Here is a 27,918-nt window from a genome sequence, read left to right as displayed (position 1 = left end):
GATACGGGTAGCGTGACAGTAAAAATTGTCCAAATGGGAAGGAACTTACAAATTTTAATCTGTGTAACATCCTGAAAGCAGGAATAATTCAATTCCTATTTGGAGGGAGCAAAGGGGGCATATTTCTCCATAAAATCCTATGGTTTGGCACTTGTCCCATTTGGACAATTTTTAAGGGTCATGCCTTCGTCCCTCCTTTGTATGTACAAATGAAAATAATATTTTTTTAGCGTTTTCTGCTGCACAGACTCTAAGAATAAAAATTGAGAATAAGGAAAGAAAATGAACCATGGATGTCTTAGCAAAAGTCTACTATGTAGAATATAACGTGGAAAACGTAATTTTCCATCTTATACCTTCTGCCATTTGCGGAATCTTAGACAAATGGACTTCAGGGGAAATGAGTTAATTATTATCACGCAAATTTATCAATTTTTAAAAAGTTCTCCAGACAATTATTTAGGCAGCTCCAAGGTTAAACTGTTATCCAAACGTTACAAGTTTGAATTAAAACTTATAAGTAAATTAATTCAAATACGCAAAGTAATGCTTAAAGAACTTATTTATGAAGAGAAAAAGTATAGGCCATCAGTAGACATCAATATAGCGTAAAAATGCTATACATATTAATACAAATGATATATATATATTAATACAAATGTTGCATGTAGCTTCGCTCCTCCTCCCTACAGACGCACCTCTTCGCTGGTCAATCAACTGAGCCCTGCCCTGAAGCGGAATAGATAGAAAATTTGTTTATAGTGACACTTAGTACAGGTTTGTGCATGTTTTCTCACAAGTAATAGCTCTACTAATTATATTACTTTCTAGGTATTTTATGTCATATAAGTGTGTACGCGTTTTGTTTATCATATGTAAATTTGTAGATATATTATAGAAGGCACTAGGAAATAACTAATAAAGTAAAAAAAAATGAACAATTATTTTTGGGTTTAGTTGAGTTTAATGTCCCGTTCAGTAGCGAGGTTACATGAGACATGGACCTACTGATTAACGTGGAATCGAACCCGGGTCTCCCACGCCAAAGGTGCGTACCCTAACAGCTTAGCCACGAAGAAGCTCAATTATTTTTGGGTGCATCCTTGAATTTTACCGTTCCAAGTGGAATATCTGCATGTACTGTCAAAAGATGTGTCCGACATACAGATCAAGAATATAGCCCTAGTACTTATCACTACATACACGTTTCATTTGTCATAAAATACATTCTTAGTAATTACTTTCAACAATCGTATTTCGTACGCGGATGGGAGAAATTATATTGTTGGCAGAAAAAAAAACACAATGTGTTTATTCCTTATTCCCTAGGGGTATTATGAATGTATTAATCGTAAACATTACATTCACTGGGTCAATTTTTGGAGTACTGGTATTATTTCCTATATGCCTAGCGACGTCGTAAATGTATTGCCTAATGCAACAATAGCTACGATTTGTTCCATTGAATGCGGCTTGCTTCATGATTTGTGCAATACTGTGAGTAAAATTGTGTTGGCCACTGTGGAAACATATTTCATGCTTACGCCCAGTGTTTCTTCCAGGCATGCTTTTGGGGGCAATGCCCCCGGAGCTATGAGAGTGACCTCCTGGAGGAAGCCAAAATAATACGTCTATAATATAATAATAAATAGAATGGTACCGTGTGAAAATAATATGTGCCCTTCCTAGTACTAAGTGTGCTCCCGGAACATTTTTTCTGATAGAAACACTTGACACAATCTTTGCAGTGCTGTATCTTCGTCAATATAGGTCTACCATTTATGTATTTGACCACCTTTATAAATAATTTTCTTACACATTATTCTGCCTCTTGAAAAGAGAGAGAGATTTTATCTTTAAACGTTAGAATCGTGATGCCTTTTCCCTTTTTTCAATAAAATGCTTAAATGTTAACTTTATAGAGCTACGTCTACATATATAAATCATATCAACTTGATAAATGCTAATATCAAGCTGCCTTTTTCCTTGTTTCAATAAAAATACTTAAATTCTAACTTGATAAAACGTTACATGTATAAATCATATCAATTTTGATATCAACAATACACAATATGCGTTATCCTAAGATGTATACACTGAAATAGGATATGAAAATTTATTGCCACGTGATCTGATCAGCCAATGAGAATGAGGCTGTGGCTAGGCTGGGGCAGGAAAACAAAATATGATTGTATATTACATCTACACGTTGATAATGTATAAAATTGTGTACAAAAGCATTTTAAAACACAACTGATATATTTATTCGATTTGTGGTCAATATAAATAATTTTCAAGTATAAGGCTTCAGCTGTATTTTGCGTATAATTATTTTGTAATAATTCAAGTAGATATAATGAGAACTGTCGTACTTAAAATATATTATCAACTGATCGCTATAGTTACCGAGAATCAATAGCGCACCATCTGTTGTAAGATGTGTAACTATTTTATCGAGATTATTTTCATCGACCTCTATGCCAATGTAATATTTTTCTATGGATATGCTTATTTTGTTGTCACAATAAAAAATTGGTTCAACAGAAAAGAATATTTCATTTCAAATCAAATAAATGGTATTTAAAAAAAATAAAAATAAAATATGATCTTTCTTTAACAGCAATAGCGGGTCCACGGGGGAGTAAAAGAACTTGGATAAAAATCAAGTACTAATCCTGGATAAATATTGAATCTGCCAGTTTATTGAATTATCGGATTTAACTAAATATTCAGATTATTTAAATACTTTGAATTTCTATAAATTATTGGCAATAGTTTTGGTTAATCCTCGTTGCTGCTGTGCTGGTGACCTAAACGATTCCAAATTATTACTTTCATTTATTACTTGTTTCATTTATTACTAGTATTTTTTTTTACAATTTTTAGTTTTTTACAAACGACAAATATGTGAAAACTGTGTCATAAAAATAAATTGTTTAAAATTGCCTCTTTGTCTTTTCTTTCTTTTATTATTATTATTATTATTATTTGAAGAAGTAATAACTATAGACAATACCACCAAGAAAACACAAAAGAGAGGGATCGTAAAAAGAATACATCCTGTTTGTGGAAAACTGTAAATTAGGGACAGTGTTGCCACACTTGGTACAATTGTACCAAATTCAGCCCTTTTTCTCATCATGAGCTATTTGGTTCCACGCTGGCATTTTCAGCCCCTTTTGTGAAAAAGTTGGTACAATTCTACCCAATTCAGCATCATTTAACAAATATTTCTCACATTTTCAAAAGTATCATTAACTTTTTCTTACATGTCACGTAACTCATACTTTGTTTAACTCTTAAAACATGCTGTTGAGCATGAGGTATGATGCCATCTATTTTATGTTACTGCATGTGTGTTATGTGTATGTGTAATGTCCTGCACATAAGGTGTGATGTTATATGTTTTCTGTTTCTGTATTATGTGTATGTGTGCTGCACTAGTTAGAAATAATAAATACCATTGTGACTTAAAATTATTCATAATGTGTCGTGATATCTTTTAAGGAAAGTTCTAGGACACTGGCCCTGTGTTACATTTTTTACTAATGTCAGTTTCCTTACCTTATTTTCTTCCTACAGTCTATTATCCTCCAATCGAAGGGAAATAAGCAAGAATGAAAGTGCAATAATTTATATTTTAATATTTTATTATAACGTTCTGTTCACACACGAACTCGCTCGGATTGATTTATTCCTCGTTTTATATATTTTTTCATATATGGCCATAATATCGTTTTGGTTTCTTGGTCACTTTGAAATAGAGGCGCGTTTGGTTTCCTTACAATAAATACCGAGGAAGATAACTGTTTTCCCTTTTAGTTTGCGACTCTGTTATACTTCCTACATGCGAGAAAAGTTTCATCTACTTGGACGGTTTTCGGGGTCCTGCTATTTGGATGTCCTTATAATAGCACTTTCTTGATTTGGACTTTTGGAAGAGGGGGGAGTGTTCTAGAACTTTACCTCTTTTGGTTTTGTGTTGTAGAGCCGTGTATTACACTTTTTAAAAAAAGAATAATAAATTCAGCCCTTTTTGTTTCAATTTGGTACTATTTTTCAGCCCACTTCAGAGCTAGGACTGTGGCAACACTGATTAGGGAGCTGGGATCAAGGTGTGGATTTAAAATTGCGATTATAATGCCATATATGTAAAATCTGAGAAATTATGGCGTCAATACCCAAATTCACATTCGTACAAGAAATTTAAAATACCTATTGTAAAGTGCTCAGACTTTTTGTTGTCTTAAGAAACCAAATATTTGACAGAGACTTTGGGAACTGTATTTCACTCTGTTGGTTCTATCATTATTTATAGGAGTATGTAATCACATACGAATAGAATAGCGTATAATAGTGTATTTACTAGAGATGATAAGTAATAAATACAATTTAGAAATGATTATTTGTTCCATATAATATACTTTATTTTACAACTGTAAACAACACAAAATATTTTACAGCAATAGAAAAAACAATAGATTCTGAAAAGTATAAAATAATAATTAATAGACAAAATTTATTTCCTTTATACAGTATGTATAAAATTTTCAAATTTATTATTTTGATTTGAAATATAAAAGAATAAAAATACATAAAAACTTCAATCTTATAATTAAAATAATGTATACCAGTATTATTATTAAATAAATCAAGGTATTGTTTTATTTACGTACAGTAGTCGGGAAGGCGTTATCGAACATTTCATAGTAGAAATTTGACGAACAATTAAGAAGACAAGATTAATAACGTATAACCATATTTATATCACAGATTTTCATATTTGAAACGATCAATTTAACATAAATAGGCCTATATACTACCTCTTAGTAAATATACTAAGCGTATATATACTATTACAAGTTAACAATTTATAGCACATGTTATATATTTATTTCATCATTTAGCCACGGATTTTATCAGACATATACATGTAGTTTTGTATATACAAACATTAATTTTCATCCATACAAACAATTAAACGAATTGTTGCCAGCAACAATGCAATTTAATTGTTTTTCTGGGTTTAAACAGAACTTTTAAATCACCAAAAATATGTATACTACAGTACATAAAATATTTACACTCTTTACCAGAATTTTGCATACCGTATATTACACATAAAGATAAAGATATGTACTGATTATTATTAGGGTTAACATTGAGAAAATGTTAGAAATTATACTGAAGAGATATGCAGTACGCATATCAAACAGATTTTATATCACATTTAAATTATCGCATATTTACAAAAGAATACATTAATATAATATATACATATTTCATCATTATATACTTAAAATGCATGGATTTTAGTCTGATAATATCTCGTCTTTTTTTCTGAAGCTACTACTAATTTTAAATCTATTTTCTGTGATTGGTCAATTATGGTCTCATCATAATGATGGTTATAAACATATTGACATCTTGAGAAATAACATAGTACTTTCTCCATATTTAATTGTGCTGTATCTATGCTTGTAAGTATACTCTATTTTACTCCTATTAAATTTCTAAACAAATTCAATACTTTATTTGTGTTTACATTCTAGAATTTATTATAAAATATATCTGTAACAATAACATGCTTTTCATTATTTGTGCGTTTTGCACTTTATGTACCAAATTTACTTCAGAGAATGGAATACTAATATATTTTCCCTATAAAACACTTCTAAGTTAAAACAGTAAAAAGAAAAAAATCGAATATCGAACGTCAGCCCTCAGTTTCTCAGCTGGGTCTTACTGTTGACAAGACTGCTACTTACTTTGTATATACTTGAGTTGAAATTCGAATTATAACACACCGTTATTGTAAATGAAATACCAGGAACAAAACATGTTCAAATCTGATATGATCTTGAAAAAAACTAAGAAAACCTCTCACAGGCTTGTTTTGCTTAGAATTTATATTTTGCTAAATGTAAATGTACTGGTATGCAAAGATGGAATCTAAATCAATAAATATCTCAGACAACCTCCGAAATAATCGAATTTATTAATTTAATTAACTATAATATTATATATGAATATCTCTTAATAAAAGGCGTAAAGGCTTTTGTACAATAGGGTTTTGTTACAGAACATAAATATGCACGTGTAACTTACATATACTAATTAAGAGGCGTATGAGATAGTCGTCGGTCATCGTAATTGGTCGTGGCTCATTCAGGAAAGATTCAAGCTTTCCCGTTACCAAGTAAAATAAAAAAGGAAAGGAAAGGTGCATGCATCCTATGTATACAGATAATTGTTTTCCAGTATTAACTAAAATATATAACATTGATAGATTTAATTCTTGTTCACTTGTATATTGGAACTTTGAATATAGTGAAAATATTTTAAACAGCATATGCGTATTACAGTTTCAAGTAAGCCTAAACTGTGTCGAAATAAAATCATAGCCTCATACATTTGAAAATTTTCTGTATTATTGCAAAGTCATCGTAATTACCCTTTTAAGAAAATTTAACATTCAAAGGGAATTTACTACCTAATTTGCAACGTAATCAATGGAGATTTTTTATTTTTTATTTTCTGGCACTATATTCCCTCTTCTCAAATAATGTAACAAGTTAGTCATGATCAAAAAACAGATATTTAGGGAAAAAGTCCAACATTCTTCTTTTGACGTGTTCAGTACAAAGAACTTAGCTTCAAACGACATTGAAAATAATTAAAAACTTATACTTTAAAACAATTAATTCGGTTTATCAATAATATCTACCTGAATTTTTTTCCCTAACCGAGTCCTATTAGTATTACTTAAATAATTTTTCCCACGCTATTCAGAAAAGGAAATCCAGTTGCCGAAATAAAATCATAGTCTCATACACTTGAATTTTTTCTTTATTATTGCAAAGTCATCGTAATTACCCTTTTTAGGAAACTTAACAGTCAAAGGGAAGTTACTACTCAATCGACGATGTAAATGCTTGTGTAATTTTTCAGTTTCAGTCGGTATAATATACCCTCCTATGAAATAATGTGTCAACTTAGTTATGATCAAAATAACATATATTTAGCAGAAATCCAGCATTCCTCTTTGACGTGTTTAATAACAAAGAAGTTAGTTTCAAATAACATTGAAAATAATTACAGACTATGATTGTACTTAAAATAATTAAATTGGTTTACCAATAAGACTTACTTGCGTATCTTTTCCTAAGCGAGTCCTATCAGTAACAATGCATTTTTTTCATCCACGCTATCTAGAAAAAAAGTCGAGTGGATTAATGTAGATGGAAGCAACCTTGTAAACTTCACAATTTATTCAGAACCGCCATACCATCTTTATTATGAGTAAATTAGTCATCTCTGTACAAACTATTAACCTCTTGGAAATTTTATATTGGAATGTGTGTACTGTCTCTCATCAAAATTACCTAGCAATCAGTGGCAGTTCTAAAATTCTAAAACATGGAAGTCGTCACATTGATAATGCCGGTAAAACTGGTTTTGCACCCCTTCCCACGTTCGGAAAATAATCTCAAGGCCTTGAGGCCTTCAATGATGTTTACGTTGAAGGAATTCTTTACACAAATATTACAGGTAAAATTTGCTATTATGTAATCCTATATCCCGTGTATGACTTACATACGAAATTATTTGGCTTAGTTTACATGCTTTATTCAGCACAAAGAATTCAAGCTATTGAAGAAATGACAAAATCCTTAAGTTTTACGTCCCATGCTTATGCCGGCTAGGCTAAAGAGAACGGTAATGATGAGAAATGAATGAAATGGTGGAATGAAAAAAAGTGGGAGGAAACGGAAGATCTCCGGGATAACCCACGCACACCGTGTTTGTCCACAACAAAGTTCACTTGGCGCGAGCTAGGATCGAAACAAGGACCCCGTGCACCAGAGGTGAATTCTCTACCACTGAGCCACCGCAGCCTTTGAAGAACTAAAAAAATAAGTGATGTTACAAACACTACTCAACATAGGGGTATTTCTGTTTCATTAACATTTTCAATGAATAAGGAAACTAGCATTTCCTTACAGAAACAGAACATAATTTTGGTTAATATGTATATGTTCCAACGATAGGGCCATTTTACCCAGGGGTTAGGGTAAAATGGTCATTCACAATAGGTCAATTTATTTGCACTTACAACTTGTTTAGTAAAACTTTCATTCCTTACACCTATTTACATTTGTAGGAGAAAGAATAAAGAATACTGTACTGCAAAATCATCGATATTCCATTCATAGCAACGCTGCTATTTCAATTTCAACCTTAAGGTGTCCATTATGCGCCCACCTCCCCTATAATACACATTTTGTTAACTGTGTGTTAGTATTTACATTTTTATTTTTCTTTCACAAGTTTCTGTTAACAGCACATATTAAACTTAGAATCATCAAATTTGAACTTATATTTCCAATTGCATATGAATTTACTTGATGAATAAATTAATTCCGAATATATGTAAAGAATCGTGGTTATTCAAAACCTCCAGAAATCTGAATGAAACTTATAGCATTTGATAGATGTTTTGAGAATCATTGCTTCAATGTCACAATCATAAGCAAATACTTGGAACTGTCATCAAAAATCCACTTTCTCAGCAGAATTTACCCAACCATATTTTGTACTATGCCAAACTAGCAGATATTTTTGTGGCTCTGCAGGTATATTGGTCCATTTAAACTTAACAACATCTGAACATATGCTTTAGACCCTATGCTAATATATATATACAGTATATATATCATAGAATATCTTTCATAATCCAGGCAAAAAACGATCCATCTGTCAATGTGAAAACAGCCTAAGAACTACTAAGGCAAGGACAATTTTGCTTTACTACACTGATAATATGTAAGATGGAAATTAGAACGATTTATTTTCGCCTCTATACAATGGTTTTCTTACACATTTTCTTAGTAATTACTGCTACCTTTGCAAATGGGTTTTACGTAATGAAATTTGACGGCATAGCATACTTAAACTATCTTTATTGTTTAACCCAATAATAAACATGAGAAATTGTTTTTTTTCTTTGAAATTAGTTGGAATTTTCTTGGTTGTAATTTTACTATTCTTTCTTCAAGTTTGGTTCAACATCCTTTGCTCTTTCAAAATGAATTTGAATTACATGCAAATTTAATACTACTGAAATTAAAAAACCCAGTTACCATAATAAAATTATCGTAGTTCTTTATGTCTTGCTTATTATAGGTGCAAGGTAGATTCTTCACACATTATAACCGATACTCAACGAATTGATCTCTTCCCCCCTTGTAATTTAGAGATAACAAAGATTTGTGCGAAATCATTGTATAAGTGTCACTGTTCCTTTAATTATTTGGGTTAATTACTTGGTTGGTAACTACTTTTTTCATTAAGAAAAAATTTAATTTGAAGTTATATTCACTTGAAGATCAAGATTTTTATAATGCATCTGTTATTTATTTTCTTTTGTAAAGAGACTGTGATAAAAATTTGCATATTTCAATTTTACCTACTGAGTCATTCTTGTGAGATGGATCAGTAAGTTCACGGTATCTACCAGTCAGGGAATTTGTAGGGTTAGGGACAGTCAGGAAATTTCATTATGTGTCAGGGAAATATCTTTCTTAGGATCTCTATAATGGGAACTACCCTAAGGCTAGCTGGAGCTTCGCCCCAAGACCCTCACGCTCGCTCGGGCTACGGTCTCGCACTTCATAAACCTACAAGCATGCAAAATTTCGTCATTATGGCCCAACTGAAAGTACCAACATTGTGGGGTGCAGAATATGTGCCACTTAAATAACATGGAAAAGATTTTTCAGTTTCCCATAAAACCCACTTAAAATTGATTTCTTTTTGTTACTTAGATAACCTACAGCATACCGAATTTCGAGTTTTTAAAATTCCAATTCCGATTACTTAAAACATGAAATTGTATGACAAAAGCAAAATTAAATAACATGAGGAACGTTTTCATTGTCTTTTTTCACAAGTTTCTCTCCGAAAGCATGCCAAAATTTCAACTCTTCACGTTAACCAGAAGTTTCCGTTGTGTCAGTCAGTTCGTGCAGTGATAGACCCGAGTCTCTTTTCTAGCTTTTAGTCTTTTTTCTTGAGTGTGTCTCTAAATACAGTTTTAAGGTTGTATATTTGTTTGTGAACATTTAATACTACTCAGTGTAAGTTATGTATGTATGTGGAAAATTGTATAATGGTCTGTGATAATGGTCTAAGTTAACCATCTGTGTAAATAAGAAACTTATTAAATAGGAAAACCCATTTCCAAAAGTTTCTGCATTTAAATTCTATTATGGTGTGATGACTAAATAATAAAAATAAATTGGAGTGACAAAGGATGACTGTGAGGGGTGAAGGGAGGCAACTAAAGTAGTCATAAATTACAGATATATGAATTGGTTCGTTTGTATGTTTGTAGAATATTGTATAAGCATATAAACAATGATGAAAACTTAGAGTTCACTTTAAATATAAGTTATTTTTCATGGGTTATACTAATCAAAAACACAGAGTCAGGGGAAATTACAATTTTGTCAGGGAATTTGATTATGCTTGCTTGGTAGACACCCTGAAGTTGGTGAGCAAATGCAAGACTAAGACAAAGACCCGGCTGATCTTGGTCTTGATTTTGACCTTGCATATCCAGTACTGGTCTTGGTCCTGCACTTACATATCCAGTATTGGTCTTGGTTCTGCACTGGAGCCCTTCGTCTTGGTCTTGCTTTCAAAGGACTTGCAAGTCTTGCTTTTAAGAAATATGCATTTCAAAGGTAAATTTTACATAGGATATAATAGATAATAAAAGCTACGCGTAAAAATCTGTCTAAATGCGTCAATATTAACGGAAATATATTTTGTAAATTGTAATATCGTTCACTTTCATGTGAGTATGATATGATACCGTAGAGAATGATCGAAGTTCAAGGTTTAGTTTTAGAAGAACGTCACTGATTTGTGTTGTTTTTTCAGTTTTAGTTTACCTGCTATCTTGGGCACACAACTATTTCTCGAAGGATTGCACAGAAGCAGACACTGAATGTGTTACCTTGTAACAATTCATAGAATTACGTCTTCTACACACCGTTCCAATTAATTGCCTCTCTTCATGTGCTAGGTAAGTTCCAAAGGAAGACTAAAGATACACGGAGATTGTATTTGACTAACACTCTTGTTGCTTGCTTTTACTAAGGAGGATCTGTGCCCACAAAACCAACCTACTGACGATAATGAGACCAGTCATGATTCTAGAGAGTTCTAGCAGACAGAAGCTGTGGACCAATATTTTTCTGTGTAACGAACATCAATGTAATTCTTCCAAATTTGAAGCCTTTCCATCTATTATATCTTACTCACTTTGAAGAAGTTTTATTTGTATTGTAAGTTTATTGTGTCCGAAAAGAAAGAGCAAGCAGGGCATGAAGTTTCTCGGAGTTGTATTGTGCGAGATATTAAAGTCTGGAAAGTATTTATGCATATTGTATAAATCGAAAAGAAGTCTTGTACACTTACATGAGATCTGCATATTTTATATTTACACTGGGAACTCACAAGATTCCACTGAGGTACCTAAGAATTAATTAGCTCGTTAGATAGTCCTCATATTCTACTACCAAGATCATAAAGCTAAACTTTTTATCGGAACATTTTCGAGAAAATCGACGTTAAACTTTTTGATAAATGAGGTCAAAATGAATCATTCTGAACATAAAATATGAATTAGCAATCAGTGCTTAATTGACCACCAAAGTTGGATTGATTTTAAGGAAACCACTTTCGACAAGATAATCTTCACATTTTACCACCTGCAACATCCACATAGAAATTATGAGTCTTACAGGATAGGCCAAAAGTCAGATGACAGTCCCAACACAACAGGCTAATGAGTTGGGTGTCCATATTGTTCGTAGGTGATGTTCGGGGGATCTGACAACTTTAGAAACACAGGTGACCATTACAACCGTCATGTTGGGGCCCATCTTATTAAATATCATTTTATTATTTTTAATACGAAGATCATCTTGCAATACATGTTTTATGTGCATTTTTTCGGAGCAATACAATACCATAGAGATTATATCTTATCACTGACTATCCTCTGTTTCTCCTGTTGATACCCTCGCAACATATGCTCGAAATGATCACCCTCTACAATAATGGTGTGTGTCATACGCCTCTACCATTACTCATGCACGGCTAGAAAAGTCAATTGGGATGCAAAGTATCACGATTGCAACGAAGATACCTAGATATGGTAATGTTTTAGCCTTTCCATAGGAATCAATATTATTTAGTTGTGCGTTTCTCGTTTTCTTTCCTTCTTTATTTTGCATCTGGAATAATAAATGTTTCGATTATGATACATACCGCTTGCAATATTTTCTGCGAAACTGCTACTTGAATCGTTCCATCATATCGTGGCAAATAAAATTTCGACTGGAGTCGAACTTATTTACTCTTAAGCTATCAGCTACTGACACTCTATACAAAGGGGAAAAAGCAATGTATATATAGCAAAGTTTCCATATACTTCCACGTCAGAATTATGTTTTACTTGTTACCACGTAAAAACATGATTCTTTTAGGAATAAATCACGTATTGATGACCCCGTGGCGGTTCATTATAGTCCTGCGTCATATTTCCATTTGGTGCTGCATGAATGTTTGTCTTTCAAGAAAGATTTGAACGATTTGGACCAAAATTAGCTCGAATGCGCTTGCTGGCTCATTTAGGTGGCCTGCCGAATTTTGCTGAAACCGGTCATGGTTATTTTTTTATAAGCTTTAAACAGAAACGATAATAATATATCTCACATCTGGTACTAAATTATATGGTTGTAGTTTTAATTCACCCTAAGCTAAGGGAGAAGAATGAAAACTAAATCAGAAGTGGATGATAAATCTGCAAAATTATTATGTATTAAGAACATTAAAAAGAAAAAAAATGAAATAACTCAGTGTGAACTTACGTACCCAACTTACAACCTATTTTTATAACTCAGAGCTATTTGATTTGTTGTTCTAATATTATGTTTTGAAACGACAAAATAGAACAATAAAATATAATGAAGTACCCGGTAATTCATTGATTTAAAAAAAAAAAACTTTTTAGGAAATTCTCACACACACCGTAAGGTAAAACTCAAAGACAGATATTTTAGTTTATATGCAAGGCGGCATATTTTTGTGCTTTGGCAAATTTAGTGACTACGTTCTATATACGCTAATCAAACATAAATAACCGTGTGTATACAAAACATTACTATTACTATAGTTTCAGTACTGAAACTTGGAATAATTAGCATTGGCGAATATTCCTATCATCACAAGAAATAAATGATCTTATAAACTAAACCCTTCTAGCGCTATATAAAATAACCTTTATAAACGAATTTTTACCAGAACATTTTTGAGTTATTATACAAAATATTTTAGCATTGTTTATCATTTCTGTAAGTAAATTAATTTAGGAAGGGTGGCATCAAATATATACGTACATATCGTAGTTTATTTATGAAACAATATATAACTATCTAGTTTAGGTAAGGCTATTTAGAGACAAAAAATATATGCAGTAATTGCGGAAAACTATGCTCAAACTTATCTACTTTTTCAGATGATGAATTCAAGTTTTTGGAAACGAGGTGGTTTATTCTGAAATTTCGCGTATCAGTAGTTTTGGCCTCTCCTAATTGGTTTATGGCATTTTCAATAGACTACTCATGTTCACAGTTTGGCATTTTCAATAGACTACTCATGTTCACAGTTTAAAATCTAGGTGTAAATGCGGGTACAAACTCAGGAAGTGGGTGAATGCATCCCACTTAAATACAAGATCTCATTGAGTAAGACCACTCCGTTACACACAGGTGTAAAGCACCACAATAATTGGAGTAGAATTGTTGCTACTAATGATAATATTTTTAAAAAATGTACATAGGGTTGTCACGAGAGGAGAAATAAGATTTTTTCGTTTAGTAAATTTTGAAAAATACCTCGTTCCGATTCTCGAGGAGTCTAGCTCGTCTCGATTCTCGAAGAGTCTACCTCATTTCGTCTAAATTCTCGAAGAGTCTACTTCGTCTCGTCCCATTTCTCGAAGAGTCTACCTCATTTCGTCTAAATTCTTGAAGAGTCTACTTCGTCTCGTCCCATTTCTCGAAGAGTCTACCTCATTTCGTCTAAATTCTCGAAGAGTCTACTTTATCTCGTCTCATTTCTCGAAGAGTCTACCTCAACTCGTTTAGATTCTCGAAGAGTCTACTTCGTCTCGTTTCATTTCTCGGAGAGTCTACCTCATTTCGTCTAGATTCTAGAAGAATCTACATAGTCGCGTCTCGATTCTCGACAAACTTTTCTCGTCTCGTATCTTCTTGTAAATTTATGTGTTGTACTTTTGGAGGTAATCTATGCAGAATAATGACTTTAGCAATAAAAACTGCAAATGCTATATAGAGGAATGCAATTGCGCAATTAGCATTAGTTGAAAGAGAGATACATATCACTCATGTTCCTTAGTCTATGACTTGCGTAACTTTAAATGTTCATAAATGCTCTTACAGTGCATTTACAATCAGTTTGCCAATTTTAAGTCTTTACACAATCAATCGTGTAATACTATATAAAAAAATAGTGTACTGGAACCTAACATTTGGCTGTAATGTAGCCCACGAAAAGAGATTTTTATTTATCTCGTCTTGAATTTAAAAATGTAGTTCTCGTACTTCGAGATGATTCTCTTTTTGTGGGCAACATTAGATGGACATAATTGTTATCGGTTAAAGCTAGTTTCAGTTTAGAATGTTTTATAATACAATTTATTTCGAAATCACTTTCAAAAAGTATACCAAATTACATAATAACAAGGCATTAGGATAAGATTTGGAGATATAAAACGCACTGGAGACTCTGCCAATTTACTTTTCACAGCAGTCACAATGAAATGGCTGATAGGTTTGCATGAAGTGAAAAATAGTCATTTTCTTTTAAATCTTAAAAATAAATTTTAGAATTATTTGAAAGTATCAAGGAATGTTATATAATCTAGAGAACATGAAGATTTTCACAAGACTTGGATTTGCTATCATTGATACACATTTTGTGTAGGATCTCCCGTGCAATATTTAAGGATAAAGACGTCTTGGAGCCATACAATTTCTTCTTCTTGTTCCGCTTCCTCTCTCGACTCTCCCGCAGTCGTATCTGCTTTACAATGCCAACCAGAAGTTCATCTACATTATGCTGGATACCACTTGAAGTTTCAATGAATTTGCAGTCGTGGGAACTGGCCAAAGATTTTCCCTCTGAAACAGAAATATATATATAGATACACGTGAAAAAGCTCAGCACCTTAAAAATCAAAATTACTATAAATATTATAATACATAGGCTACATACCTTCAAAATGAAGGACTTTGGAAATGAACAAAGTTAACTTTACAAGAAGGAAACTCGTGAATTTTATTAAGGGAAGAATACGAGGATCACTACGAAAGTCTTGAGATATGAAATAACTTACATACTTAAAATCAATTTAACACTTATATTTTCTCAAAGTATTCACCATTACACTGTACACACTTTTGCATCCTCGAAAACCACTTTTGGAAGCAGTGTTGCCAGTGTTTTCATTAGGTGTTAAAAGTTGATTCTCGTAAGCCACTACAGCTTTTTCAGGGCTGCAAAAACCTCTTCCCACGCATGCGATCTTTGATCCTGGGAAACAGAAAAAAATAACGGGGGCAGGTCAGGACTATACGGCGGATGAGTCAAAAGTTTGACCTCCGTAAATTCTAAAAACTGAATTGTGATGTTGGCCGTGTGTGCGGACGCGTTGTCATGATGAAGCAGGATCCATCGTAATCCAGTTCTTGGATGCCGTTCCCGAAGCTTCTGGAACACTTTTGTTAGGCAAAGAGTGGTGTACCACTGAACAGTAACAGTCCTTTGTTCTTCAAGTGGAACAGTTGCAACATGGCCAGATTTGGAGAAGAAAGTTCCGACCATTTTTTTCCCCACACTTCGCGGTAGCTTCACTTTCGTGGGTGGATTTTCGTCTGGAAAGATCCAAACTGTAGACTAGCGTTTATTTTCAGGGTCAAATTGATAGATCCAAGTCTCATCACCAGTAACAATGTCAGAGACGTGTCGAGAATTGCCTCCATTAAATCTTGCAAATATTTCTTCACACTTTTCCACACACATGCGCTTCTGCTGTTCAGTCAAAGTGTGAGGCACCCAACGAGATGAAACCTTCCAGAGCCGAAGATGATCATGAAGAATTTTTGTTACTGCTGGCGATCCAATGTTCACTGTAAATTCAATGTCCTTGAAAGTTGTTTGAGGATTTTCTCGAATCATTTGTTCCACAGCGGCAATGTTTTCATCTGACACAGCTGTTGACGGACGTCCAGCTCTCTCTTCATTTTTAAGCGATGTCCGGCCTCTTCTGAATTCACCAAACCACCGAAAAATTGTAGCATGGGAAGGAGCAAGGTCCCCAAATGCCCCCTGCAAACGTTCAAGGCTTTGTGTCTCGTTCGAACCACTTTTGAAATCGTAAAGGATCATTGCCCGAAAATGTTCCCTTTTGAGCTCCATTCTAGACAGCCGAATACTGCTCACATCAACAAACAAGTGAAGACGATACGGCCACACCGACAAGCAAGGCGAGTTGAAACTTGCTTCGCTTCTTTGCTCTGGATACCACTACCGAACGCAATTGTTGGAATTCAAATACTGTGCCACAACAATGCGTATCTCAAAACTTTCGTAGTGACCCTCGTATTAATAAAACAACAATAGTGTCTATATTACACCTAGGTCACTATTAATTAAAATAAATTTGGACAACTTCGTAATACAAAGGAATGAAAATTTATGAACTTACAAAAAGTTAATGGATTAAAGGAAAAAGGGACGTATCAAAATTGTAGTTTTTCAATATGCTTAAAACAACGTTCAGCAATTCCATTCCTGAACAATTAAGTTGAGTTGATTCTGAGTTTAACGTCCCGTTTAGCAGCGAGACTATATGAGACGTGGACCTACTGATTAACGTGGAATCCAAACCACATGAGCTCCCACCGGTAATCGAATCCGGGTCTCCCACGCCAAAGGCGCGTATGCTAACCACTCAGAAACGAAGGAGCTCTCCATTCCTGCACAATTCTCTTCCTTTAGCCTTTGTGAGAAAAAACTCCCTTCTCTGTGAAGTGAGTATGGTTTCGGAAGATTGACACTATGAAAAAAAAAACTTGGAATTTGAGCATCATATTAATGGTATACTACTGCAGTTGATCAAATAACTGACCTTAGTGTGTCTATAATATCAAATCTTCCGTTCGATATTAATCAGAATCGGTGGGAGGCACGGTGGCTCAGTAGTAGCGCACTTACCTCTAATGTGTGGGGTTCCTGGTTCGATTCCCGGCCACATAAGTTTGTAGTGGACAACACCGTGTCCTTGAGTTTCCTTGGGTTACTCCCGTTTCCTTCCACATTTCATTCCACCAATTTTCCCATCATCATTCACATACCCTAATCATCTGTCTCCCTTAGCGTAAAGAGCATAATCGTTGGATGTTAAATAGCAAGACTTCATTAATCAAAATCGGATTGCAAATGAAGCTTACATACATTTCGTATTTGTTGTAATGAGACTTGGAATCGAATTCAAGAACAATCTATCTATTAAAATGCTACAATAGCAATTAAAAGCGCCTGAGCCCCAACCTATAACTCTAGCTTTCAAATCTTTCGTTTACGGTTATGTGATTTCACGTTTAACAAAGACAAACATTTTAAGTATTTGTATACTTTAAACAGTCTAAATTAGTTAACTATATCTTTTTCATAAAGTTTATGGTATAAAATTATTGTTCAAAGCCTTTGTATTTTAATAAGCCTTCTCTAAAATCAATGCATATGAGTTGTGCTTCCATCTTCCGAGTTCTCTTAAACTATGTTTATATGTTTGTGGCCAATCCTTTCGACAATGAGGTCTCGGAAACTACAGGCTCTAGAAAGATGACGTTTTCACTGATCGATTGGAAATTTTGCGTAGATTCTCCAGTTCTAATTGAATATTTAAAAAACATGGCCATTATTTCTTTATTACATTTTTTTGGGTACGCTGGAAGCGTTGAAATTAAAAAAAAACTTGGGGCCGCGGTGGCTCAGTGGTAGAGCGTTCACCTCTAGTGCTTGGAGTCCCGGGTTCGATCCCAGCCTCCGCCAAGTTAACTTTGTGGTGGACAAACACCGCGTGCGTGGGTTTTCTCGGGGTTCTCCCGTTTCCCCCCACTTTCTTCATTCCACCATTCCATTCATTACTCTACATCACCGTCTCCTTTAGCCTAACCGGCATAATCGTGGGACGTAAAACTCAGAGATTTTATTTAAAACAAACTAAAGCATCATATCTATGCGTTATACATTCCAACACCACAATGTTGTATGTTGGGGTTGTATATGTCTCAGGCGTTTGTTCCATGGCCAAATAATAGTGAAAAAGGAAGGATAACCATTTCTCGAGTCTTAAGATAAGTCTTTATTTTTTGAGTGTTTTGTCCAATGAACACTGTATATAACTGACATTATAATTAATTGTATATGTAATGTATTTGCTTATTACATACTGCATGCAAGAAGAAAGAAAATACTGGTCATACATGAATTAGAAACTCCAACCGGAAGTAGGCTCAAATCTTGCAAACGGTGCGAGATATTGAAAAAAAATCGAAAAATTCTCCCCTTTATGATACCCCTTGTTGATTTTTTTAAATCAAGACGTCTTTCACTTGTGTCTGCAAAAGGGACATGTACATATGTTGTGAGGAATGAGAAGGAGATTTATGGTCATATGCGAATGATGCGCTGTGTAGAGATCGCAGGTTCAGCTAGTGATGTGTTTAAAATTCTATATGCTGCATATGCATGTCCCAATCTAAAATGCGCATCTATAATATGGAAACCCTAGTGCACAAAATTATGTACAACAATTAAAGTGAATTCAATCAAAGTTTGTGCGTTATTTAATATACACAAGATGTATCCTAGAAATGAAAAATATATTGCACTTTCACCAATCACACATTTATTTTTCTTAAAACAAGAAGAGCTAGATTTCTTCTGTGTTTTTGAATAAATTTATACACAATAATATAGATTTGCCAATGTTATTATCCGAAATCTTTCATGTTATCAACAGGAAAGCGCGCTCGTGACTATTGAAGATTACATGAACCATCACAATGTACGAGTGTACTCAGTATTTAATCTATTAGAAGACTGTATACTGTATAATACTGTCCAAATAAAAAGCTCTAGAACAGATATATTTTATGTACGTATAAAACAATACGTTATGCTATAACTGAGCATATAGTACAAATATTCATGGATTGTAACCACGTATGTGTACCACTGAACACCAGCGGCGTAGCGTAAGGGAACGCCTGTATGCCCGGCATCCCCTGTTAATAAGAAAAAAGTACGTATTTCATTATATTTATAAATTGTTTGCTTATAATTATCACAATTATTTCCACTGCAATCTTGTGGATGCGCTCTCTCGCTTTACTTTGGCAAGCGGAAGCTAGGCATGCGCTTCACATTTTCTGTCTTTCCTCTTGTTGTATGCTGTTTCTCGGGCATCCAGGCCTACTGCAAGCATCGGGGTTTTCGTCTGCTTTCTGTCGAATGCGCATGCCCAACTACTCCACGCCATCCCTTTGCAACCCAACATTTGCTTTAGATATAAGCTGGCGTACGCTCAAGTATTGCCAACTCTATATATTTTGAACTAATTTATGGTTTCTGTATAGAACGTACGACCGCTGTCAAGGAAATAGAACAAAACATAAAAAGTTAGTTCAACGCCATTATGAAGCATGTCGCTTATGTAAGTGATAGTATAAAAATAGTTATGCTTTAATCGTAATTAAATGCATTTTAATTCTAATAGTAATTAAAGGCAAACTAATAATCTACATCATAAATACATATCATGTCCCATAATATAGCCAGATACTCTTTGAGAGGACTCACACAAGCATAACTATAATGCATTCTGTAGAATCACGGTCACCGATCCGGTAGGCCACCCTCTGCCCTTCACAAACTTTACTTGTGCTCTTCCGTATTTGGATATCTGACAATGAAGTAGATACACAGAAATAGGCCCCCAGAGTTGCTTTAAGTGCTTTCTATTTGTATCTTCAAATGATATAAACACTCAGGCCCATATTTACGAACGGGCACCTGAGGTCCCGACCCAAGATGACAAATTTCTAGGGGCGACATTTAAAAAAAAAAAAAACGAGATTGAAGTATGGTATGCGGAGAAAGAAGCTGCCCACAAGAAAGAAATAAAGGGAATTATACTGAAAACAATATTTATACAAAAGTGGAGCCGGTTTTTCTCGTCACAATGCTAGTGGCAGAAAAGGAGCTGAGACAATTGCTTATTGGCGTCTAACGTAATCTACGCATTTGCTACTGTATGCCCCACCAGGCGTGCAATTACGGGAGCCTGGGCCCCTAAATGTTTTGGCCTCCTAATTATTAAGAGTAGTTATTGATAAAAGAGATCCAGAATTGTGACGATTGGACACCCTAGCACATTTGTGCCTCTCTCCTGAACTTTAATGGCTGGTTGCGGGCCTTAATGAGCAGACTCATCCTGTTAATCTTCTATTTGTGTTGTGTAATCATATGGGATGGTTGCAAATTATGCCGTGCTAAATATAAAGCTTCTGCAAGTTGTTTAATGAACATGGCTTTACACTCCTTTCTTGTGATAAATTATTGGCTCACCTCTCCCTGGCTATGCCCTTGCGTTCTGTACTAGATTTATGCTTTTGATTAGCAACTTTGATCGTTGGTGGTCAAGAAAAATTGTCGGTATATATATATATATATATATATATATATATATATATATATATATATTGCGTTGTGATTTGAAATGAATATTTGTTTTATTTTTTTACTGTAGTATGAAGAAAATTATATTTATAACTAAGAGACAAAGCTGTGGAAAGTGTTCGGCTGCTACAAGTATAGCACCTTACTAACTTTTAGGAAATGATGACTACGATAACAGTACCAGACACAAATTTAATTTATTTTTTTGTTAACAACTACCATATCTCGGTTGACTTACGAGCAGCGCTGCTCTCTGAAAGAGATACGACCTACCCCTCCATGAAAACGACAACTAGCAATCAGTCGCAAATATTTCAGTCTTCGTGGTATGATGATAGGTTTTCTTGGCTTTCTGGGTGTTCTGTAGGGAATAAAATGTTATGTTTCGTCTGCATTATGTTTGGGGCAAAGGAGTCGGAGTGGTGTTCAAACGGTATTTCTGATTTGGGTAATTTCATGAAGAAAGCTCTAAAACATGAGTCATCGAAACAACATTTGCTGCATAGTGAATCTTTTCACTTGTTAAGGAAAATACACATTGAACGTGCATTGCATTGTATTGTATTATATCAGACAAATTACTAACTTTGGCATCCCCATTTCGGAATACCACGCTACGCTACTGCTGAACACTTTCAACAGGTAGGGTAGACCGGGGCTGGTTGACGAACTGCATATAACCCCTTCATTAACATAATGAGCTGTTGCTGCTGTCATAAAAAAGCGAACCATTGCTCTTATTGTTTACCTGTTTTTCGTGGTTGTGTGTAGTGTTTATGTGCGTGCTCTACTGTCTTCATGTAGTATAGGTGCTGTGACTTTCCCAAGTGAAGCATTGCCAATGAAACATGGACTGAAGTGTAGTGTAAGATCATTTCATTTTATTGCTGCTGCCTTCATACCAAGAGGACCGCCATGCGCTCTCTCTGGTACTGCTAACAGTGACGGAGGAACTACAAGTGATTTTGTGCCAAGGTATGAGTCGAAAGCAAAAAAACAGTGCCTCATTCTTGTTTGCTTTCTCCTCCTTTGTGGTGATATTCACGTAAACCCTGGCCCACCCTGTCCATATTACACCAGTGCTTTCAATATATATTATCAAAATGTTCGTAGCATTAAAAACAAATTACTTGAGTGCTCATTGAACCTAGGTGAGATAAGGGAACTGGATTGTTTCGCAGTGACCGAATCGTGGCTGAATGAATCAGTGAACGACAGTGAAATTAGCTTTTCTAATAATTTCACCATTTATCGTAAAGACCGCATAACTCGTGGAGGTGGAGTGATGATTTGTGTAAATAATAAGTGGAAGAGCAAGAGAAGACTGGATCTCGAACGGGATTGTGAACTTATTTGGGTGGAAGTATTTATTCCAAAGCGTCGTTCTGTGTTTATTGGATGCTTCTATAGACCGCACAAGAACACCCCCAAGCACATCTTAGAAGCTTGCCATGACTCACTGTTGCATGCGTTGTCACACGGTGACGTCATCCTATTGGGTGATTTCAACCTTTCCATCACGTGGCAGGACAGCAAGCATGGCGTCGCTAAAGATGGAAACGACAGTTATTTCATGGACAATTTTATTCATGGACTTGGTCTAGGTCAACATAATATGCATAATACCCGCAATAATAGCAATCTTGACTATATTCTATCTAACTTAGAACCTCGTTGTGTTGTCCCATGCAGAAATCTTTTTCCCTCGGATCACGATTCCTTGGATGTTTCTTTCGATTTCCTCCCCTCCCCTACTACAAACCAGCCCCTCAAAAGTAGGTCACAACTTGTTTGGAAGAAAGCCCCCTGGGGTGACATCTGCCGGGCTATTGAACTGTTTCCTTGGTGTTTGTTAGAGGTAGGAAGTGTTGACGACGCTGTGGACTTATTTACATCTGTTGTCCACTCAGCCATAAAGGACTTTGTGCCGGTGAAAGCATCAAAATCGAACAGGTTTCCGGTCTGGTACGACAATGAACTTCGTGAACTTCTTAAAAACAAAAAGCTTGCCTGGACTCTATGGAAATCACATCCGAGTGACTACACATACAAAAACTTTGCTAGAATTAGAAGTCTTGCCAAGAAGGTACAGCGGCGTAAATATTTTGAATACATGGACTCAATTGGTGATTTTACTGTTAGTAACCCTAAAGTCTTTTGGTCTGTAATTAAATCTAGAACAAAATCTCCGGGCATACCGGCAACAGTTCAAGATGAAAATACTGAAGCGAGTGATGATCAAAGACCAGACCTCTTCAATAACTACTTCTGCAAAACATTTACTTCCCTTCCCTCTACGACCCATCTCCCCCCTCTCCACCCCATCTGTTCGGACACCTTATCCATTCTCTCTACCACCCCGGGCGAAGTTCTGGCTCTCTTACTATCGTTATCTCCACATAGATCACTTGGACCTGATAAAATTAGTCCTCTCTTTCTCAACAAAACTGCTTCAGTTATTGCGGTTCCTCTATCTATCTTATTCAATAGATGCTTCAAGGAAGGGTATTATCCCACCAGTTGGAAACTAGCTCACGTGACCCCAATATATAAATCAGGACTTAAAGATCATGTATCCTCCTATAGGCCAATATCTCTTCTTTCTGTAATATCAATTATCTGTGAAAAAATAATCAAAGACAGGCTACTTAAATTCACTTCACCTTACATCCATAGTTCTCAGCACGGCTTTCTACCGAAAAGCTCAAGTCTCTCAAACTTAAGTACTCTTCTTTCCTGTGCAGTCAAATGTATGAATAACAATACTCAATTAGATGTTATCTACTTTGATCTCTCGAAGGCCTTTGATTCTGTCAGTCACATTCATCTTCTTCATAAACTCTCCAATAGATTTAATGTACATGGCAAATTTCTCTCTCTAATCACAAGCTACTTGAAGGACCGTAAACAGAGAGTTGTTATTTCAGGGGCGACTTCTAACCCCCAACCCGTGATCTCAGGGGTGCCTCAGGGGAGTGTACTTGGGCCTCTGCTGTTTGTCCTGTATATGGATGATCTCTACACGCACTTATCAGCTCAACCTAGTGGCCTTCTCCTTTTTGCTGACGATTGTAAGTTATACAGAGAAATATCGTGTCTCCATGACACAATTGCTCTACAGGAAGACATAAATTACCTTACAGGCTGGTGTGAAATGTGGCACTTGAAACTCAACAGTAAGAAATGTGACAGTATTACTATTACTTTGAAAAAGTCTCCTGTTCCCTCCACATACCACACAAACGATTCCCCTATCACACATTCTGCTAGTCATAACGATCTTGGTGTCATCTTTGATTCAAAACTCACCTTCTCTGACCACATCTCCTCAATACTAAAGAATTCAATGCACATGTTGGGACTTCTTTATCGATTCACCGAACTACTCACTGTTTCTTCATTAGCAACTTTTTATAAGACTTTAATAGCGCCCAAGATCGAATACTGCTCTCCCATATGGGCCATGGCAGCACCTACACATCTCTCCAGACTTGATTCTGTTCTCAATTTCTTCATCGCTATAGTCCGTTTTCGTGTTGCTGCACTTCGAATATTATCTAAGAAGGAGCTCTTGCGACATCTTAATATTCAGACTCCTGAAGTACGCAGAATTATCTCTGACCTGAAATATCTACAGAAAATAGTTAATGGAAGCTTAAGATCGGAAATATTACTTCAGGAACTATCCTTACGTGTCCCTTCCCGCATCACCCGGAATACCCACCTATTCCATCTTTCCCGTCCTAGGTTGGCTGTTATACAGAGGTCTCTTTTTTATAGAATACCAAACTGTTATAATCAAGTAACAACTGATGTGGACATTTTTTCGAGCTACCCAGTGTTTGAAAGAGCAATTAAACGAGCTTTGACGGAATAGTTTTACTTTTACACTCTTTTTTTTTTCTATGTTGTTGTTATTGTTGTCTTGTTTTTTTTTTCTTTCTTTTGTTAGCATGTCCCTGTGTAAAATGGCAAAGTTATGCTGTATCTGGGAATTTGTTTAATAAATAAATATTTTATGTGCTCTTTTGTTGTAAAAATATAAGCCTAGCTATTGCTTTTTTATGTATGAAAAGTAGGAAATAAACTGCGGTTCTCGATAATTCAGCTAAAACATATCTTAGTCTCACTTAGCTACTATGTGAACAGCAGGAAATAAACTGCGTTTCTTAATAGTTCAGTTATTTAAATTACATTTTGAAATAAATTGAAGAATTAAACTACATCAAATCCTATTAAAACTGATGTGGTTTGATAATCTTGTAGCTTTCAATGTCACGACAACCAAGCTAAAATGAATGAAAGAAGTTTTCATATTTCATAATGCTGATTCTTTTAAATGTTGTGAATAAAAGTCATTTTAATCTTCAAATAGCCTATAATAGAATTTAGAAAAATCACGTTTATTACAAAATAAATCCAATATTTGTTTGTGTTTTGCTATATTTAAAAAGTATGCCAACTAGCCCCACAATATCAGCCAACCAGCCCCTTACTAGGGTCGGTTGGCATACTCCATTTTAAAAGAAAGAAAAATTTATTTCTTGAAAACTGTAAGCAACAAAGCAAAAACAAAATTGAATTTATTAAAAGAAACATTGGTCTGTCCGTACACATCCATTACATTGCAATACAGTGCACTGTCTGCTTATAAAAAAAAAATAATAAAATAAAATAAAGAATGAAAAGTTCGCTAACCAGCCCCGGCCTCCCCTATACTCTTGTGTTGTGGGAGAAAAACTATTATTTGTGTAATAGTCCTGTGAGTTGTAAAAGGAAGAAGATATTCTTAGATGGTTGTTTTTGTGTAAATAATTGAATGTAGTTAGGGTTTTGGACATATTAAGATATTGTAGAAAGCAACTTCATTTCACTTTTTTTTTTTTTTTTTTTTTTTTAGCTTAACGTACGGAAAAAATCTATAGGCTAAGCATGGTTTGTATCAAGAATAGACGAAATAAAGAGAGTAGGAAAAACTAGAGCACTGTGGGAGAAACTTGATTTGATTTTGGGTTTAGTGTCTCTTAGTAAAGCTATATGAAACGGGGACCTAAAGTTTAACGTGGGATCCAAACCACATGAGCTTCCATCAGGAATCGAACCCGGGTTTCTCACGCCAAAGGCGCTTATGCTACCCACTTATCCACAAGGGAGCTTACTATGGGAGAAACCAAACATACTGGCGCAAACCACAAAATTATTTGACCTAGAATAGAATTAGTGACTCTTCACTTGAGGTTGCAGCTCTGACCCACCATACCCTCAATTTAGTTTGTGAGTGTTGTTGGGGTTGACATATATACACCAGTATTTATAAAATTATAATCTTAACCGATTTCAAATAACATTTACTTTAATTGTATAATTCGTGTTAGAAAAATATAATAAATAGGGTCTATAAGTTCGGAAAAATTGGATCATTGAAATGGCAACACTGACTTTTATCAACTAAAGACTGAAGGACACGAAAAATGAAGGACAAAAGATAATTAAATATTTTTTTTCTTTTCATGTTGCCAGATTACGAGTGATTGAAGCCTATCTTTTCCTCTTTTTCTATTCCTTGTAGCTATCCCTTCAAAGGAATTCTTTGAAATGAGAATTTGGGCTGACTTCGAAAGGGAAAAGGAGATGAAATTGTCGTCCAATGGACATTGAGAGGATTTGTGACAAATAGGATTAAAGCATTGTGGACCATTACTCAAAGTAGAAAAAGAAGTAAAGCAAGCTTAGCAGACCATGTCTCTCTACGCTCTTGTCACGCAGCAATAGGAACGCGTTTGTTTCGTTTGAAATTTCTTAAATTATGTAGTATTTCACACCAGAATAGTGTTGATGAAACCTTTATAGTAAAGTACCAATCAAAGTAAAGTATTTTACACCGTAAATCAGCACGTACAGGATAAAATGTCTATTGTTAATATAGCACCAAAACAAATTATAGAGGTGAATTTCAGTATGATTGAGGAAACGAAATTAGTATTATTTTTGAAGTGTGCTATTTTTAACTTCACCCCTGCATACGGTGACGCATTGCAAATACATTCAAGTGTTATTACGACGATCCCGAGTTTTACATAGAAGTAGGCATTTCTTGGAAATGTCACTTAACCTGAAGTCAATTACTAATGCCTCAACATCAAAATCACTTACTATTCTCAACCTGAAGTCACTTACTAACCTTCAACCTCAAGATCCTTATTAATTTCACCTTAAGACATGTCCTAACACCTCAACCCCAAGGTTGTTACTAATCTCAACCTGAAACCATCTAGTAATCGTTCAACTTCAACAGCCTTTAGTATTCTCAATCGAAGTCAGCTACTAATCCATCAATCTCGAAACTTACTGCTCTCAACCTGAAGTAATCTCCTAATTCTTCAACCTCAAAACCAACGCCGTCACTTAAATTTTTTTCTGGAGGAGCAAGCATTAATATGCGTATTTGGGCCCCTAGAAAAGTTGTTTTTTTCTAATTCTTGGGCCCCTGTTTCTATCTTTCTCTTACTATATAGGGGCCCCCAGGGCCTGTGGGCTCTCCCGCACGGCAAGGTCTGCGGGACCGTTAGTTACGCCCCTGGGCCTGTTCCATACACGCTAAATTAATTAAAATATTGGCATTAGACAATATTGACAAGCCATACGAATAAATATTATTTCTAGAGCCCCTAATAGTAGATATTTTTTACTGAAATGGGCCCACGACTCATTTTTGTATTATTGACCTTTTGTGCGCTGTTTTGTTTATGTAATGTAGTGAACCTGTTTGATGCTTCATTTATAATTTCATGTTTTGTATCATTCTATCAGTTTAATATTATTCCTTTATAACCATTAACCATATACAGGGTGTTTCAAAACCACACCGACAACTTTTGGGAGTTGATTCCAGATACCAAGATAAGACAAAATGTATGGACCAACCAGGTGCACAAATGCTTCCTTTCAGAGTTATAGGCTGCCGAAAACACGAAAAAATGAACTTTAAGGTGGATCACTAGGTGTCCTCGGTGC

General features: G+C 34.9%; 1 protein-coding gene across 1 annotated transcript in view; it reads right to left on the bottom strand.

The window, feature by feature from the left end:
• Positions 1 to 12,988: 12,988 nt before the first annotated feature.
• Positions 12,989 to 27,918, bottom strand: part of Rgk2 (Rad, Gem/Kir family member 2) — a 651,964-nt gene continuing 637,034 nt past the window's right edge. The window contains exon 6 of the mRNA XM_081744253.1: positions 12,989 to 15,278. Coding sequence (XP_081600379.1) covers positions 15,019 to 15,278 — 260 coding nt within the window. The 3' untranslated portion in view covers positions 12,989 to 15,018. The remainder of the gene's footprint in view (positions 15,279 to 27,918) is intronic.

This window comes from Thermobia domestica, chromosome 2 (genome assembly GCF_964235325.1).
Source record: "Thermobia domestica chromosome 2, izTheDome1.hap1.1, whole genome shotgun sequence".
NCBI lineage: Eukaryota > Metazoa > Arthropoda > Insecta > Zygentoma > Lepismatidae > Thermobia > Thermobia domestica.
This window is presented reverse-complemented; position numbering and strand designations above follow the sequence as displayed.